At 45.4% G+C, this 18,444-nt stretch overlaps 1 protein-coding gene across 3 annotated transcripts; it reads right to left on the minus strand.

Moving 5' to 3' along the window:
* Positions 1–4,710: 4,710 nt before the first annotated feature.
* Positions 4,711–12,072, minus strand: CUNH18orf21 (chromosome unknown C18orf21 homolog). Of its 3 annotated transcripts, XM_041643184.1 has the most exons (5): positions 11,934–12,072; positions 11,834–11,856; positions 9,830–10,029; positions 7,224–7,423; positions 4,711–5,266 (listed from the first exon to the last, which is right to left on the minus strand). In XM_041643184.1, exons 1-5 carry the CDS (start codon positions 12,008–12,010, stop codon positions 5,113–5,115), a joined length of 654 nt encoding a protein of 217 aa, XP_041499118.1. In that variant the 5' UTR covers positions 12,011–12,072; the 3' UTR covers positions 4,711–5,112. The 3 variants fall into 3 exon arrangements, with proteins under 3 accessions (XP_041499118.1, XP_041499120.1, XP_041499119.1); XM_041643186.1 differs by lacking the exon at positions 7,224–7,423; XM_041643185.1 differs by lacking the exon at positions 11,834–11,856 and having other exon boundaries at positions 11,934–12,050.
* Between the last annotated feature and the right edge of the window lie 6,372 nt (positions 12,073–18,444).

The following is an 18,444-nucleotide window of genomic DNA, read 5'->3' on the forward strand; positions in this document are numbered from 1 at the left end:
GTACTTGGTCAGTAGTCCAGACTTGTAGGACTATCAGTATTACTGTCATTTGTTAAGTTGCAGATGGCTGAGCGCCAAATTCTTATCTCAAATATTTAAGCAGGGCTGGGGAAATAGCTCAGTGGGTAGGAGCCCTTGCAGTAAGTAAACATGAGGACCTAAGTTTGGTTTCCCAGCACCTGAATAAAAAGCTGGGCATGGTTACAAGTTCCAGTCCTGGGGGTGGAGACAGGCAGATTCCAGGAGCTCCCTGGCCAGCTAGGATAGCTAGAATAGCGTCAGGTTTAGTGAGAGACTCTATCTGAAGGTACAGAGAGCAGCAGAGAAAGAAACCCAATGTCCTGTTCTAGCCTCAGCTTGGGCACATGTACCATGCATACACACACACAAATTATGGGTAATGATGAAGTACAAGTTTGCAATTCATCACATAGTTGGCTCCTTGGAGGCAGAGAAGAGCCACTGTTACATGCCAGCACTAGTACAGTGCTTTCAAGTGGACAACCAGTCAATACCCGAAGCTTCCTGGAGTATAGGCTTCCTGTGACATCCTGAATTAATTTTTGTGGTTCTAGTGATCACAATCAGGGCCCCTGTATGCTAGGTGTGTGCTGTAGTGGTAGCTAAACCACTCGTTTTCATGCTTTGGATTTAATGTAAAATTGGAAATACTAGAAATCCGTTTGGGCAAGAGTTTTGATAAGCCTCAGCTGTGGCTGGGAAAGTGGTTCAATTGTAGAAGGCTTGTAAATAAGACTACGGCCCTGGTTAGATCTCTGACATAACACACACACCACTCACACACAACTTAGTTGAAGTTACTAGAAAAGGTCAAACTATCCTGATTTTTGCACTCTGGAAAATACGGTCCTCTGGCTAGTGCCTTTCCCCCCATTCTTACATGGCACTTGGCCACTTCATATGAATTCATGTGCTTCCTGTTTGCATTACTCTAGTAGAATGTAGGTTTTATAAGCTACAGAATCCATAGCCACATGTTCTGCCCCAAAATACCATGCCAGAGGCTGCAAAGAGACAGGCCCGGTGTGCATGTGAGGGACCCCAAGGGTCTTCATGACAACTCTGCACCTTCCCAGTTCTCCTTCACATTTTCTTCTTCTTCTTCTTCTTCTTCTTCTTCTTCTTCTTCTTCTTCTTCTTCTTCTTCATCATCATCATCATCATCATCATCATCATCATAATAATATCTAACCTGCAGTTCACCGAACCAGCTCTACCTTGCCTTGTTCTTTTTCCCTTTGGTTTGGTTTTGTTAGTTTGCTAGGCTTTCTCACAGACACCTAAGCTGGCCTGGGGGTGGGGTCTCGCTGCCTCAGCCTGCTCAGTGCTCACATTGATTTGGACTGCCCTTGATTGCACTTCTTAACCTGCTCATTCTGTTTCCAGCGGAGCTGTCTTGTCTCTTCTCTTCATTGTTCCCTTGTCTATTCAGTGTTCCTTCTTCTGGCTTCTCTGTTTAATATTAATTGCTGCTTGCTCTGTTTATTTCCCATCAATCCCCACCTTTAAATCTTAGATTCCATGAGACTGTCCGCGTTCCTTTACTCCCCAGGTTAGAAAAGCTGAAAATCACCTTTAAAAATTTATTTGCCAGGTGGAGGTGGCACATACCTTTAATCCCAGCACTTGGGAGGCAGAAGTAGGCAGATCTCTGTGAGTCTGAGGCCAGCCTGGTCTACAAGAGCTAGTTCCAGGACAGCTAAGACTGTTACACAGAGAAAACCCTATCTCAAAAAAACCAAAATATGAATGAATGAATGAATGAATGAATGAATGAATATATTAAAAATTTATCATCTATCTCTATCATCCATCTATCTGTCTATCTATCTATCTATCTATCTATCTATCTATCTATCTATCTGGATTATAGGTGTGTACCAGCACGGCAGTTAGAGTGAACTGCTGATAGAGATGATTTCAAGTGATGTTTGATGGAGTGTTTTTGAGGCACACAGATTACTACTCAGCTGCTCATGTATCTTCAAATGTCTAAAAGCTAGTGGGAATGGAATAATACAATTTTCAGAATTTTATTTTTCTAAGCTAGGGGCATATTAGATCAGAACCATTAGCCTTGGCCAAGAACTTGTTCTTAGTGCAAATTATTGGGCCCAGTTTTACAGAATCACAATATCCAAGGTTAGGTATACGCACCTCTTTTTTTAAAAAAAAAATATTTATTTATTTATTATGTTTACAATATTCCATCTGTGTGTATGCCTGCAGGCCAGAAGAGGGCACCAGACCCCATTACAGATGGTTGTGAGCCACCATGTGGTTGCTGGTAATTGAACTCAGGACCTTTGGAAGAGCAGGCAATGCTCTTAACCTCTGAGCCATCTCTCCAGCCCATATATATATGCACCTCTTAAATAAATCCTAGATAATTAAGATTTTTTTAAAAAAACATTTTTTTTAAAGAACATTTTGTTCTTTTATCTCGTGTGTGTGCGCGTACAGATATGTACATGTACCTGCAGGTCAGGGTTTTGGATACCCCTAGAGCTGGAGTTATAGGCTGTGTGAATTGTTTGAAGTTGGTGTTTCGAACACAACTCAGGTCCTCTGCAAGACCAGTAAACCTCTTAATTGTTGAGCCATCTCTCCAGCCCCTGAACATCCATCAGTGCTCCTAATCTCTTGCTAAAGTGGGATATGTAACAAACTTTAGAATTAGCACATTTGAGTTGTGCTTCATGGAGAAACACAAAATTTGAACTTTGAATTAATTCAAATAATTGTGATTCAGAACCATTGGCTAATCCAGATATATGTAGAAATACTGCTCTATTCAGTTAATTCTGTCTTCCTGTGTGTGCTATTAAGAATGGAACCCAGTACTTTGCCCATGGTAGTCACTCACTCTGCCAAGCAATATCTGTTTCTTTGTTCACCAGATAAAACTTTACCTTACTTACAGAAGTACAAGTTGAAGGAGGAATTTAAGTCATATATTAATATATGGCTTTCCCCAAATAATAATGTCTCTTTTTACTATTGCTTGTTCTCACAGAGTCTCACTATACAGTTCAGGCTGGCCTTGAACTCAGAGTCTTCCAGAGTTCTGGGATTATAGGCAGCAAATTCTTCCTGAGACCAAGCTGTTAAATCACTCCCAGTGCTATTGTGTAATCTCATTATATTCACTATACTGCCATAAGTAGGGGAGTGGGGTTTGGTTGTGGTTTTCAGATCTGAGCTGCAGTTAACACTTTTCTTCTGGTTTTGAGCTGGTATGTGAGTGTTGTAGGGCCTCAGGTGAGCTTCCCGGCCAGTTCATCATGTACCTGTCTATTGGCATAGACGCCCAAGATAGCAACACGTTTAGCGTTCTGTTTGAGGAGCTAGTCTAAATGTCTTTAGTAGCATTAAGGAAGACAGACCAACAGTTGTTAGCCCCTGTCTCTCTGCTTCCTTTTATGCTCATTAATGGAATAGAACAGTAAAATTTTAAATCAGTAGCATAAAGCAAGGTCCTTTCCAGTCATCTAATTCCCCATTGTGAACTTATAGAAAGCTAACTTCCAGTGACAGCTTACTGATTCTTAACGTGGTTTTTCTCTTCAGCAGCACTTCTAGTGATATGGTGCAGTGCCAGAGTTAAGAAGCAGTTTTTAAGTAGTACACACTTTAGAGCACACCACTTAATAACAGTATTTAGAGGAATGTCTTACAATTTAGGAAAGAATTTTCATTATGGATTTTTTTTTAGATATATTTACATCTTAGTGTTTGCCTGCTTGCATGTCCGTGTACTAAGTGCATGCCTAATGCCCAGGGGGATCAAAAGAGGGCATCTGATTTCCTGGAACTGGAGTTCTGGATGGATGTGAGGCACCATATAGTGCTGGCAAACCTGGGCCCTCTGCAAGAGCAGTATGTGCTCTTAATCACTGCACTGTCTCCAGTCCTCGTGCGGTTATACACATAGCACTTGTAGGGGTCGGTCCCCCCTCCCACCATGTGGGTCCTAGGGATTACCCAGGCCGTCGTCTGGCGGTAAGTGCTTCTGCTTACTGGTCATCCTTCCAGCCCTCTTCAAATATTTTTAACATCTTTATAGTCAGTGAAATAATCACTTTTTCAAATAAACCAGTGTGGTAGGCATGCAATTTTAGTTTTAGATGTTACTTGGCCATATGTGAAATAAAACATTTATGAGGTCTATTTTTGGCAGTTAATGACCTGAATATTCCAGTGCTTGTTATCTGTCATTTCAGAGACTTTAGTTTCTTAGAAAGCTGTAGATATTTATCAGACATCATTTGTCTAAAATATTACTTGTTTTTCTTGCTTTGATTTCTGTCTTTGTCACACTGGTGCACCGTGTGGATCTAGACCATATTTATGATACCATACTACATTACACTAAAGGTTTTTTTTTTTGGCTTTTCAAGACAGGGTTTCTCAGTAGCTTTGGAGACTGTCCTGGAACTAGCTCTTGTAGACCAGGCGGCTCGCCTCAAACTCACAGAGATCCGCCTGCCTCTGCTTCCTGAGTGCTGGGATTAAAGGCGTGCGCCACCACCGGTGGCCTGGCCTAAATTTTGAAAATATTTTTTAAAATACAGGCTTTTTTTTTTGTATGTTGCTGAAAGAAATCGTCCTTTGTATTTTATGTTGAGACCTTTGTTTCCTTCAGAAATAGATGACAATAAAAACTTAAAAATGAAATAAATGCTACCATTCAAAATCCACTATACCTTTATTGTAAGAACTGTCAATAGTTTCTTAAACCCTCAACCCTTTATTACATTGACTCTTTGTATATGGGGGGGCACTCATATGCATGTCAGAAACAACTGGTAGCGTGGGTTCTCTCTGCCTTGTATGTCAGGCATGGCCCCAGTGTCTTTACCCTTGAGCCATCTCTCTGGTCTGCTCTTTTGTATTTCATCTTCACATTTACCAGGGGAGTCCCAGTCACTTGATTAATGAGGCATTTTCTGCATAAGCACCAAAGGATGCCAAGAGCTTGTTTTTGGACCAAGTCTCCATGTGCTCAAAAATCCAAGAGAAGACAAAAGCTGTTAACGAACTCGAGTCTGAGAACCTGCACTGGGCAGTCCTTTTCAAAGGCCGTTCTCTTCACAGAGAAGATAAGAAGTGCCTGAAGTCCAGCTTCGGGTTCTTCTCAGATGCACTCTGACTAAGCAGCGCTTTTAGTTGAGAGAAGTGTTTCTTTCTTTTGCTCCCACTCCTTGAGGAGCAGATGGGTGTTGACTGTCCAGATGCAGGTGTTCTGAAACGAGAGAATGACTACGGTTCACACATTGCCAAAGGACAAACATTCTTCTGTAGAGAACTCCTCCCAGCATCTTCTACTCAGCAAACCACATGAATTTCAGCTCTCTATGGGCACTGGCTGTCCTCATCATAGTAATTCTCATTAACAACAACGAAAACCTCTTGGAATATCAGGTTCTGACACCATTTAGGAGGCGCACTGGATGGTTCTAGAAGTACCTAAGATACTCGAAAAATAAACCAGGAGGTAATGTTATCAGGCTGAGTTCTCTTCCCACCTGACTGCAGGATTCATGACAATTCTAAGTGAGAACTTTAAGAACATTCCATCCTTACAACTGAAGACCACGTCATTCCTCAACAGTGAAAGGCTTGGGAGGCACCATTCCACCATGTCTTCCCCATTAGACTGGCAGTGCCACAGACAGGCACCAGCCTAGCAGGTCTACATTCTGGTTCTTTCAGGTGGTGCCAGGTGCATATGGCACACTCCACAGACATCCACAGAAGAAGCCGTTCACCATGTAGTATGAGTGTTCCTGTGGGTGCTGGGGATCTGTGCTCAGGTCTTTGTGCTTACCGACTACCAACTGAACCCTGTCCCCAGTACCCCAGATGCAACTAAATTGTTTTAAATATGCCACATTTTCTTTTATCCATATTTACACAAAAAGTGACATTTTCTGTTGAATTCTTATACAAATACTGACTAAAATCAATAATACACATAAAAGTAGACTTGACATTTTAACTCAGTATCATAAACTTTGAACCCAATAGAAATTTCAAACATTGAACAGAAATAACTCAGTCCTTGCTAGATTTTGTTGTTTATGCTCAAGATATTTCAGTTTCTTTTGTAAGAAAATACTCTAAATTCTTCCCACAGTATCTTTGGAGTGGCATTTAAGTTTATGACTGCACAGTGACAGTACTGAGGAGTCCTAGAATGAGAACTCCCATCTCTGGCAAATCTCCATTCAGTTAGATTCCAACGAGCATTTGTGACAAAGCAAAGTGGTACAGTTTGGAGACATGGTGTGAGGGCTTCAGGTTTGGTGGCACAGAGTAAGCCAAGGACACAATGGGCAGGCAGGAGCGGGGCTGGGAAGCCATGATCACGTATTTGACCCATGCCACAGAGTCAGGGTTAAATGCTACTGACAGAGCTGCATGTTAGCCAGGTCTTCATCAGGAGATCACTGCCATAGTCCTCATAAAAAGTCACCGAGGACAGCAGCAGTAGGAAAGAACAGGTAGAAACTGGTAATAAAGACTAAGGTTAAACCAAAAAAAAAAAAAAAAAAAAAGAGCCAGGCAGTGTTGGCACACACCTTTAATCCCAGCACTCGGGAGGCAGAGGCAGATGGGTTTCTGTGACTTTGAGGCCAGCCTGGTCTACACTAGTTCCAGGACAGGTTCCAAAGCCACAGAGAAACCTTGTCTTGAAAAAAAAAAAAAACAAAACAAAACAAAAAAAAAGACTAAGGTGTAGAAGCTAGTGATCCTCCTGCCATTTTAATGAGTTTGTAAAGGAGGGCATTTTGTCCAGAGTTAAACAGGAGGGAAGAAAGCCTTGGTAAAGTTGGCTGTGGGTGTATGTCAGGTGCTAAGAGAAACGACATAGAAGTCACATGCACCGACTTAAGAGTTGAGGATTAGAAACCAAAGGCTCCTGAAGAAAATGTGCCAAGAAGCTGGGCGGTGGTGGCACACACCTTTAATCCCAGCACTCAGGAGGCAGAGGCAGGTGGATCTCTGTGAGTTCGAGGCCAGCCTGGTCTACAAAGTGAATTCCAGGACAGGTTCCAAATCAACAGAGAAACCCTGTCTCAAAAAACAAACAACAACAAAAGAAAATGTGCCAAGGCCTGTACTGTAATACACGGAATACTCAAGAGTGCATATTAAGTGATATTTCATACTTCATAGCAGCTAACAAATTAAGGTACCTGAAAGTCAAAGAGGGGCTTTTGCCTTTGGAATCAGACATCTTATGACTTGGGTGCGTGAAGCCTGGGGTATTTCTCTTTGGTGTTTTCAGGTTGGCTTTGTTTGTAGCAGTGGTTGCGTTGCTCTTCAGTGCTGACAGGAAGCTTCTACTCTTGCCATGGTGTTTCACTGTTTTGTTGCATGTTCTACAGGTAACCAGCTACCACAAAAAGAAGTTGGTGCCATGAGTTCTCTGGTAATGTAACTCAGTAAACCTCGGGTATCCTCAGGTTCTATGTCAGTATGACAGAAGCAAGTTAGCGCAGAGGCTACCCCCAGTCTACCAGGAGGAATCTGACAAGACAGATTAAAAACAACAGAATTGCTAATAAGAGGGTATAGGCTAAATAGTTATATTTAAAATGCTATACAAAGAACTATAGGCAACTAAGAAATGTGGAAAGCAGGAGGAATAGTCTTCCCCAGGGAAGAGCGCACCAACTGGCTATCTAATACTAAATGCCCAGTCTTGAAAATGTACATACACATAGCAGGTTATATTTAGGAATATATATGTACATACATATATGCATGTAACAAACAAAAAAGAGTCCATGAATTTGAAAGAGCAATAGGTACATGGGAGGTATGGAAGGAGGAAAGGGAAGGGGGAAATGGTTTATCTCAAAATAAAATAATTTTAAAAAATATAATAAGCTGTACTTCTTCAACATGAAACTGGTTTGTGTGGGAACTGGGTTTTGGAGACCAGACACTAACATTTGGCTAGTCTTTGTAACAGCAGTAAAGATTGACTATTTCCTTTATGGTATATTTTAGATTTATTTTCCCAATGAAACATAGCAGATCGCTGACATTTTAAGTAGTGCCTTAAGATCCATAGTGATTCTGTAAATGTTGGTATGACTGCAAAAACCTTTCAGTTTCCATCATTGCTTCTAGAAGTTAACTCTCTTATAGGGTTCAGATTTAATATTTGTTTTGTTTTATATATATGGATGTTTGCCCATACAAATATATGTGTACCATGTACATGACTGGTCCCATGAAGAAGCCAAAAAATGGTACAAAAGGTTGTGTTGGAATGGCTGCTGGGAACTAACAAGAGCACATGTTTTTAGCTGCTGAGCCATCTCTCCAGCCCCAGTAGGATGTATTGTTAAGACATGGTCCACTTGGTACTTAAATGCCTTTTCTATATAGCTCATGACTCAGTAGAATGTAAATCTGAGGTACTCAGATTTCAAACACAAAGATGCAAATGAAGATCTGTGTGGTGGTTTGAGTGAGAACAGCCCCATAGGCTCACATGCTTGAAATCCAGTTGGTGTAACTGTTTGGGAAGGATTAGGATGTTAGCCTTGCTGGAGGAAGTGTTACTGGGGGTGGGCTTTGAAGTTTCAAAAGACGGTGACTCCCAGTGTCTCTCTCTGCCTCAAGGTTGTGAATCAAGATGTGAGCCCTCAGCTGTTCCTTCATTCGGCCACTATGGAGTCTAGTCCTGGAACCGTAAGCCTAATTAAACACTTTCTTTTATAAATTGCCTTGGTCGTGGTGTTTTATCACAGCAGTAGAAGTGTGACTATAGCAATTTGCATAAAGGCCTGCTGCCTCATAGTTTTTGGGAAAAGATTGCATACAGATTAAGTAAATTAGCTAAACATCCTGAGCCTTTCTAGTGATCGCTAACTAAAACTTCAGCAAAGTAAAACGTCAGAAGACTTACCTTCCTATAGGAACATTTTCCAAATATGTTGCAGCGATGTTTTCTAACAATTTCCTGTGGCAGGAAGCTCATAGGTGAGATCAGCCTAAGCCACACAGTGGGTTTAAGGCCAGTTTTGGCTGCATAGCAAGACCCTGTCTTAGGCCAGACCTAAGCTATAGTAATATCCAGTGCCTACATGTACTTGAGTAGGCTGATAATGTTCACACAGAGCATGCAGGATATAAAACATATCTGATGTGGGCTTCATCTTGTAAGCCCTAGGGAATTTTTGTTGTATTCCTGATACTAAACACTTTGCCAGGTGGACAAGTACTACATGCTGACATTGGACTGTACACAAGGGTATACACAAGGGTAGTGTCGCCAAAGGAAGGATTAAGTGACGCCCAATCCTGTGAGTTACACTGGAAAACAGTGACGTGAGCACAGGTAAGCTCGTCCGTCACTTGTTTTCAGGCAGTTATCAAAAATAAAAATAAACCGGGCAGTGGAGGCTGAGGCAGGCGGATCTCTGGATCTCTGTGAGTTCAAGGCCAGCCTGTTCTAGAAGAGCTAGTTCCAGGACAGGAACCAAAAGCTACGAAGAAACCCTGTCTCGAAAATCCAAAAAAAAAAAAAAAAATTAAAAAAAAAATGAATAAAAAAATAAACTAGCTGGTGTAGTGGCACACACCTTTTACAATGGCTAGGGCTACATAAGAGAACCCTATCTCTAAATAATAAAAGTAAACTGTGCCCTTGGTGAACTGCTGTTACAGAAACACTGTGTGTGTGTGTGTGCCCTTAACAGTCCAGATGCTGGCAGGCTGATTTCTGACCTAAGGGATGGAAGACAAAATAAAACCACATTTTTATGTCCTAGAGCTGCAACCTTACCAGAACACTTGTGGAGTCTTTGTACTTTCTCAACAGCTTTGCTTCTTTAAAACTGAGTGTATAATTTCTTGCTTCTCGATTAAGGAGTTTCTGTATCTTGGGTGTCATTTTGGCCTTGGGTTTGAGGCGCACTCTAGAGTTATCCAGAACCAACAACTGGAAGCAGTGTGGACATGTTTCTTCAAAAGTGCTGTTTTCCTCTACAATTACATAAACCAAATTCACAAGTGAGCATGTTTGTTACCTCAAACAAATGGCATCATAAATGGGAAAAAGATAAATATACCCATGATATCAACAGATACAGTCTCTTGAAGCAAACTCCAGATACGAAAATTCATAAAAGCAAACTGGCAATGATGTACTTTACAACATTCTCTAATTCCCTCCATCTACTCCTTCAGCAACGTACAGGCAGGCCGCTGGCCTTTACTACTTTGCTCATTTGTTGCTTCGTTATCAATACATTTACCACACTTAAACTGCACAAGGGTTTTTCCTCCCTCCCTTTCATATTAGTACAATCAGTATTTTTTTGGGTACTGTGAACAATGGACAACCAGATGACAAACAACATCAAAGTGCTGGGCCAGGGGGTGGGGCTAAGGGAGGGGATCAGAGGTTGGTCCTGTTATTGTAACTAAAGAAGGTGGTTTGCAGAGAGAAATGACAGCAGGCAGTAAGTAGAGAGTTCCAGGCATGCTAAGGCATTCGGGGAAGCCCTGGAATACAACAGCAAGCAGGTCTGGTGTGGCTGAAGTCAAGTGAACAGATGAAGTATGTCAGAAAGGTTATTTGGCATGCTGGCTTAGAAACAGGCTGCAGGAATGCAGTTAGTAGCAATTCAGGAGAGGAACAGTAATTGTTTGGACCAGGTTGGAAGCAATGGATGTAAAAATGGGGAGATATTTTAAAGCCAATGTGATTTGCTGACACAAGAAGGACCAAGGAGAGATGTTAGGGAGTAAAGAATGGCTTCACAGTAAGGACAGGATCAGTTTACTCCGGTGGGAAGAACTAGTCATTTAAAAAAAAAAAAAAACTAGGAAGGCCGTGAGATCATGAGTGTACAATCTGGAGGAGATATCTAGGCTGGAATCAGGAATGTCTCAGTATACTGTACCCAACCCTAAGAATGAATGAGAAACTGTCATCTAAGAACTGAGTTCTAGGGACACAGTATTTGGATCTTGGAAGATTAGGAGAACCAACAAAGTATACTCAAATACAGGAGCAAGAAGTCGATTCCTGGAAGACCGGTGGGAACTCCTGAAACATCAGTGTGCTATTGAGATGGTTCTGTGGGTCACGGCACAGAGTTCCATCTCCAGGAACCCCTCTAGCAAGACAGAGTGTATTCCCAAAGCTCTCTGACTTCTGAACGTTCATGCTCTTGGAAACACAAACACACAATGTGTGGGCTAGAGAGATGGCTCTTCCAAAGAACGCAGGTTCGATTCCCAGCACCCACTTTACACAGCTCACACTTGCCGGTAACTCCAGTTCTAGGGGATTCACCCTCCTCTTCTGGTCACCAGGCTCCCAAGTGGTACAGACATAGGGCAAAATTTGCACACTTAATAGAATAAAATTTTAAAATAAAAACTGATCAAGGGACTGGAGCGTTAGGAGTATTTGCCGTTCTAGCAGAAGACTCAGGTTTAATTCCCAGCACCCACGGAGAAGCTCACAACCAGCTGTAACTTCCAGTGGATCTGACGCCCTCTTCTGGTTCCTGCCACACCAGGCACGCACGTGGTGCCCTGATATACAGGCAGGCAAAGCACAAAAACACATTTTAAAAAAAGCCTGACCAATGTGTCAAATGGTAAGGTTTAAGACATATTAAAGAATTTGGAACTTAGGTTTTTCGTGCAACTGAGAAACCTAGGCCTTTTTCTATGAGACAAGTCGATCGGCCTTCTCTTTTGGATCACTGGAATGTCGGAATGGCGCAGAGCTGGGGGACACGGGCCGAAGCCGCAGCAGCCGGCGTTCTCCTACCGTGTGTCGAATTGTAGGCCCAGCTGCAAAAGAGATCAAGGAGTGAGGCCGGGACACCGTGGCCGCCCTCCCGCCCGCCCGCCCTCCGTCCCTCTCCTACAGGAGGTAGCGGGCCTGGCCAGGGCAGCTTTCCACCAGGCCGCGAGCCGCCGCTTCAAGGTAATGCTTCTGCCGCATAGCTAGCGCGCCCGGCCGCCGAGACGCCGCGAAAGACCACGCCGGAAGTCAGCTTTCGTGTGTAACCATTGTGGGCCTCCGTATTCAAACTCCCTCCGGAAACACGCACTCGCGATTTTGAAGTTCCTATCTTCTCGGTTTCACGCCGGGAGTTCGTCCTCTGGTTTTGACGTGGTCCCCAGAAACATCCAAAGTGAAGTTCTTGTGCCCGGAATGGAACAGGCTCCCGAGCCCAAGGCTCCACTAATCTCACTGACTTCATTCTTGTTTTGCTTCTTCTAACCATCAAGTCAAGATCTGGGTAATTTAACAACATTAATCAGTTAACTGCCATCCAGGTGGTTTTCTTTACTCTTCTAGTTTGTCCTCCCTCCCTCCCTCCCTCCCCCTCTCTCTGATTTATATATTATGTGTATGGGTGTTTGCCTGCGTGTATGTATGTGCATCTCTTGTGTGCTGTACCTGGGGAAGTCAGAAGGTATCCCATCCCTTAGAACTGGAGCTAGAGCTGCCACGTGGTTGCTGGGAAAAAAAAAACCCGGTCCCCCTGCAAGAACAATTAGTGCTCTTAAATGCTAATCCAGCATATGCCCTTAATGGCCAAGACATTTCTCCAGCCCTAGTTTGATTTATTTCACGCACATTTTTTTATGAGTTCACTTTACTAATTTAATTTTTTGAGACAGAGTCTTTCTTCATAGCTCTGGGTGTCCTGGAACTCACTATGTAGACCAGGATGGCCTCCAACTCTCATATTTGCTTGCCTCCTGAGTGCTGGGATTAAAGGCAAGCACCACCACGCCAGCCTGGCATGCATATTCTTTAACTGATATCAAGTGTGACTTTTTTTCTTAAGTGTAAAGTAAAACATCTGATTTTTTTTTTCAAGATGAACAGCAAGTTAGCAAGTTATGTTAAGGCCTTTCTTCATAGACCCCGGCCTTTTCTCATTTGAAATATAATGGAGAACAGTTTGTAATGAGCATGACTGCTAGGCGCTTTTCTTAACACGCTAACATGTATTGTTAACTTATTGATCTTCATAACAAACCCAGAGCATAAATGCAATGCCACTTCATCTTAAAGAAATAGTTTTTTTCCTTTCTTGAGGTAGAGACATACCTTGTAGTCCAGGGTGTCCTCAGACTCACTCAGTAGTCCAGGCTCTTCTTTATCTTACCCTACTTTTTGCCTCAGCCGACTGAGTCCCAAGATGACAAGTGTGAGCCACCACACCACATCTGTTTCCAGACTGTGGTCCCTTACACCAGCCTGTAAGGCAGAAAAGAAGGGAGAATCACACCTCCTCTACTTTCCATCATCCTGTCCTTCCCCTGCCTCTTTCCTCTCTGAGACCACTCTCCTGTATTCAAATGCCTGCTCGGCAGCTCTGCTTGACTTCTCACCTGTTTTCTCAGTGGCAGAGTCGCTAAAATAACTGTCCTGATTGTCCACACAGATCTGCCCAGGTGTCCAGCATACTTCCCCCCTCGGATCCTGACCCCCAGCCCCTGATTCCTCTTTCCACCACTTCCCACTGCTCTGCTCTCAGGTCAACAGCACCCTCCAGGAGCCACAAACCATGACTTTGCACCACCAGGTCCAGCATTTCCTGAGAGGGTTATCTCACACATTATGAGTCCAGGAAGAGATAAAACCCAAAAATCAAAATATGGCTTCTCCAGAAATGTCCTTGGTTCTCTAGCCATAAATGCCAGAAGGGAACTCTAGTTTTCCTTCTTCTTCTTTTATTGTTTTTTTATTTTAATTTGTTTTGTTTATTTTTCGAGACAGGGTTTCTCTGTGTAGCCCCGAATGTCCTGGAACTCGCTTTGTAGACCAGCAGCTCATAACCACCTGTAACTCAAGATTCAGGGGATCTGTTGACCTCTTCTGGACTCTTTGGTCACCAGGCATGCTTGTAGTGCACAGACAAATGTAGGCAAAACACCCCTACATACATATACAACAAAATAAATAAATCTTTAAAATAAGATGGAGAAATGACTCTAAAAATGAATTGCATTTTCTTAATGTGGCTTATAGAACAAAACACAGTACAACAGAATAATCCGTTTACAAGTAGTGCGCATTTCCAAAGCCTGTAGTGGATGGAAGACAACCCCCCCCCCCTCCAGGTGAGCGGCCAGCAGGGAAGCAAACCTTTCTGCATTTCTTCGCTCGCTTGCAGTTCCTGACAGTCACCAGCAGAGGGAAAAATAGTTTAGTTTCGCGTGGGTCCCCGCGAGGCGCAAATTCTCTTACCGAGGAGAAGCAACCAAGAGCACCAGGGAGAGCCCGGTCTGTGGGCGGGTAAGCTCGGACCGCTCAGGCTCCGCCAGGTCGGTGCACAGACTCTCGGCAACTCCCCTCAAAAGAGCTACGAGGGATAACTTGGTTGGGACTCCCTGCTGACCGCCCAGCCCCTGACACTGCTGCCTAGCAAAGCATTCTCTGGAGCTGGCGGACCCTGAAGGCGAGTCCGAGTGTAATCCTGAGGGACGGAGCTCAGGTCCTACTGGGATCCCGGTATCCCGGCCGAGTGCGAACCAGGTAGGTAAGCATCCTCTGGGGTACGAGCGCGATCCCGGCGAGAATCCTCCGTGGTTCGAGCGCGATCCCGGCGATCCCGGGCCAGCTTCACCGCGCATCCCCGGAGCCCAGTCCATTCGCCCCAAGTCGTGGCCAGGGCCGGGCGGAGGACGTGGGCAGTCCGAATGCTGAAGGATCCGGGCGGCAGCCCTGGGCATAGATCACGGAAAGGACCCTTCTGCCAAGGAGATGTGGTATAAACGGTAAAAAACAGTCACGCTAGTACGCGGGTCAGTGAGGGGGCTGGAGAACCGCTATTTATTAGAACGGGTGTGAAGAATTACGTCGAGGACCTCGGCTTGGACTGTGGTGAGCAGTGCGAAGCCTGGATCAGTGAGCTATGGAAAGGGAGACACGGACCTGCTCCGGGGACGTTTCCAGACACAGTGGATGGAAGCAGAAACAGACGGAGAGATTGCACGGGAAGAGAACGTGCAGCGGGGTGGGAGGTTAGCCCGGGGAACAGCCCGACAGCGGCCGGCTAGACCTGCAGCTCCGCCGACGCGGGACGGGAGAGCGGGAGTCCGCGCAGGTCCGAGTCCACCTGTTACCACCGACGCTGTAAGCCGGTCACCCGGCCCAGGGAGCAGGAGGCCCGCACGCAGGCAACAGGTTTGCTCGGGGCGGAACCGCAAGGGAAGACACGAAGCTCTACAGGGATGTGGAGGTCGGCTGCCAGGTGCTGTGTTTTTCTGTGCCCCGGGATATTTCTGAAAAGCCATTAATGTTAAAAATTAGACTGCAGGGCCCCAAGATCTTGTCAACCCGCACGGTGAATAATTTGTTTACACGATGTCTCATAATACCGTGTGCAGCAGCCGTGCCTCTCTAATTATATTTAAATATATTCAGAAAGGGATCGTTTGGTTTTAGATAGCTAACCGCTCTTTGAAAATAGATGGGGGGCAATAAACTATTTCAATAACTTGAAATATATGCAAAAGTTTTGCCAACCTCTACACGAAAACGAGTGAAATGATAGCAGAGGCAAGTTCAGCCACCGCGAAAGAAATCGGTTCTGCTGGGCAGCCATCCTTCCCCGGTGTCGCTGCTGGAGGCTAGAGGGTCCTGGCAGACCCCTCCTGTGTGCTCCACTCTCATCTGCAGTCCCCAGCTTGCTTCCCTAGCTAGACTTGGCGGCTGTGGGGTCCCCTGGGCACACCTGTTCTTGCTTCAGACATTTGCCGGTTGTGTGAATTCGGAAGAAGTGAAGTTTCTCCGATGGTGGCAGTAGAGATCAGCGAAGAGAGGGGGTGGTTGACAGCGAGGGAGCCGTGGGAGGCGGGAGTGTGGGTTTGATTACCCGGGTTGAACTTTCCCTGCTGTTTCCCCCTGAGTGCCATGCCAGGAACGGGCTCCGGGCTCCGAAGCTCCCTCCGTTGTGGTAGCCAGGCTGTTAAGGAGTCTCTCCTCCAGCAGCGGGTATACGAAAGAATAGGACCGGCCTAGCATCTTCTCCTACAAACCCAGGGTTCCCCAAACCTCACCACCAAACCTTTGGCTTGAATAAAAATTCACAGTTACTCAGGATTAGAGCGAATGTATTTTATAATCATCACTCACGTGGTCCAGGTTAGCCTTGAACTTGCTCTGAGCCCGAGGATGACCTTGTACTTAGGAGTGTGTGGTGCCTGTGTGTACACCTGTACGGGTTCATCAGCCTGCACATCTGAAGGCCAGAGGCTGAGGTCAGAATGTCTTGCCCAATCGCTTCTATACCTTATTTTACTGTAAAAATATTTTTTATGCGCATGGGTGTTTTGCGGACATGTTTATCTGTGCACTACATCATGCCTGGTGCCCAGGGAGTACAGACAGTTGTGAGCTGCTGTGTGGTGCTGGAAGGTCACAGCTGGGTCCTCTGAAAGAGCAGTGGGGGCTCTAAACCAGGCGGCGCGGTCACTTTAGTTTTGAATCTCTTAGTGTTTTATCTTAGCTAGGTGGCCAGTAAGTTGGGGACCCACCTGTCCTGTCCCCATGCCACACACTCGGCATTTTTTTGGTACAAACTGCAGCAGTCGGTTTTTGCCGGTGACAGGATCCAAACTCAGATCCTGTTTGCGCACCAGTCACTCCTGGCTAAGCCGTCTCTCCAGCTCATCTGGTTTTGGAAACAGGGTCTCTTGTAGCTCAGGCTAGGCCTCACATTCTACATGTTGCTGAGGAGGGTGGTTTGACGATCCTGATCCTCCCGCCTCTACCTCCTGAGGGCACCACGCCCAATTTTATGTGGTGCCAGGGATCAAGACTGGGGCTTCTTGGGAGCTAAGCAAGCACTGCACCACCTGGTCAGCCTCTGTACCTAGAGACAGATTTTTAGACTAGGAAATGCTGCATCTGTGATTCCTTCCCTTAGCTGTCCACGTGCAGCTGAGCACACTGTCTTTTGTATAATGGAGAAACCAAATAAGCTTTGTGCGTGTCAGGTAGCTCTGACACGCTACCTGGTTGTACCTGGTGGGACAGATCCTCTGGGGGAAACCTTCCTCCTTCTCCTTTCCTCAGTGGGCAGCTCTCATCTCCCAGGTTGCCTCACAGACACAAGAGGACTGCTGAAGTTCCAGTCACCACACCTACATTCCAAGCAGGGATAAGGAGAAATAAAGGCAGATAAGTCTGCACAATTAATTGGTCTGCTTGTATCTTTTGTGGCAGATTGTCCTCAAAAACAGCTGCCAATAACCCCTGTGGGCACATACGCCACTTTCCCTATCAGAAGTAGAATCTACTTTTCATTTCTTTAAGTCAGAGCTGGTTCTATGATCCGCTTTTTTGTTGTTTGTTTTTGTTTTGTATTTTGAGACAGGGTCTTTCTACATAGCCCTGGATGTCCTGGAACTCACTATGAAGCCACTTTGACCAATAGAATGTTTTGAAAGGCCCAGCAAGGGCTGCTGTTTCTGTGTCCCCTTCTTGGCATTCAGCCGTCGAGTAGAACAGCTTAGTTCTTGCTGCTGGGTGACGGACAGCGTGGTAACAGAGGCCCGACTTTCTCTAGCTCCTGCAGTACTCTTGTCAAGGCATCAGTCCATGCCCGAAACATCCTGGGTGCGCAAGCCCCAGCCCCGGTTGCTCCCACATAGAATGCCAGACCCAGCCTGAGCCAACTCAGAACTGTCAGAGAGGGAAGTCATTTCTGAACTGTGTAGACACATGAACGGCCACACCCCCAAACGCCAGGCCCTCCCACTGTGAGGTTTGTGCAGTGACCCCTTTGCTTGTAGCCCCGCTGTAAGTCTGTCAATCACAGAGGAAGGGTGGCCATCTTCTCCACATGGGCAAGAGAGGTAGCAGAGACTTCAGCTGCCAGGTACCAGGTAGCAGGTTGGGTTAGAAGTTCCACTGAGAGAGACCTCAGGACCGTCTTCTTTGATGGTCACCCTGCTTTGGCATCAGTGTGCCATCCTCTGGGTTGTGCCCCAGCTCTGCTCCTGGTTTCTGTGCCCACCAGGCCCAGGCCTACCCTAAGCATATGGCATGCTGGCAACTCTGACCACAGTGTCTGGCCACCTGGCTCCTGATCCCGGCGGGACAGGCTCTGTGTCAGCCTGGCCTTACTGCCATGCCTGTTCTGTCGCATCTGCTCAGCCTTCTGCAGTCAGGTGTGGCAGGAGGTGGCACAGGTTTGTGGGTGTGCCAATAACGAGACTGTGAGGTCAGACAGAGGCCCCTTCGAGGAGTGTGGCCGATGTGGGTACCAGAGTGTCCTGTGCATGCCTGAGCAGAAACAACATCTCTTTGGTGTGGTGGATTTGGCCTTGAGCTTTAAGAGAACTGGCTAGGCTTCTTCTTGGCCATGTGACCTTGAGTGTGTTTTTGCCTGTTGCCTCAGTTTCCACATT

This window comes from Microtus oregoni, unplaced genomic scaffold (genome assembly GCF_018167655.1).
Source record: "Microtus oregoni isolate MIOR12 unplaced genomic scaffold, Mior012 000082F_ref0000272, whole genome shotgun sequence".
NCBI lineage: Eukaryota > Metazoa > Chordata > Mammalia > Rodentia > Cricetidae > Microtus > Microtus oregoni.

What these genes read in the sequence shown, in the direction of transcription:
- CUNH18orf21 (XM_041643184.1), bottom strand. Translation starts at nt 12,010, where the DNA reads ATGCGGCAGAAGCATTACCTTGAAGCGGCGGCTCGCGGCCTGGTGGAA. An exon ending in AAGACTCCACAAGTGTTCTG is followed by an intron (nt 7,424 to 9,829) that starts GTAAGGTTGCAG and finishes TTTTTGTGGTAG; the next exon opens with CTGGTTACCTGTAGAACATG. An exon ending in AGCCCCTCTTTGACTTTCAG is followed by an intron (nt 5,267 to 7,223) that starts GTACCTTAATTT and finishes CTCTCGTTTCAG; the next exon opens with AACACCTGCATCTGGACAGT.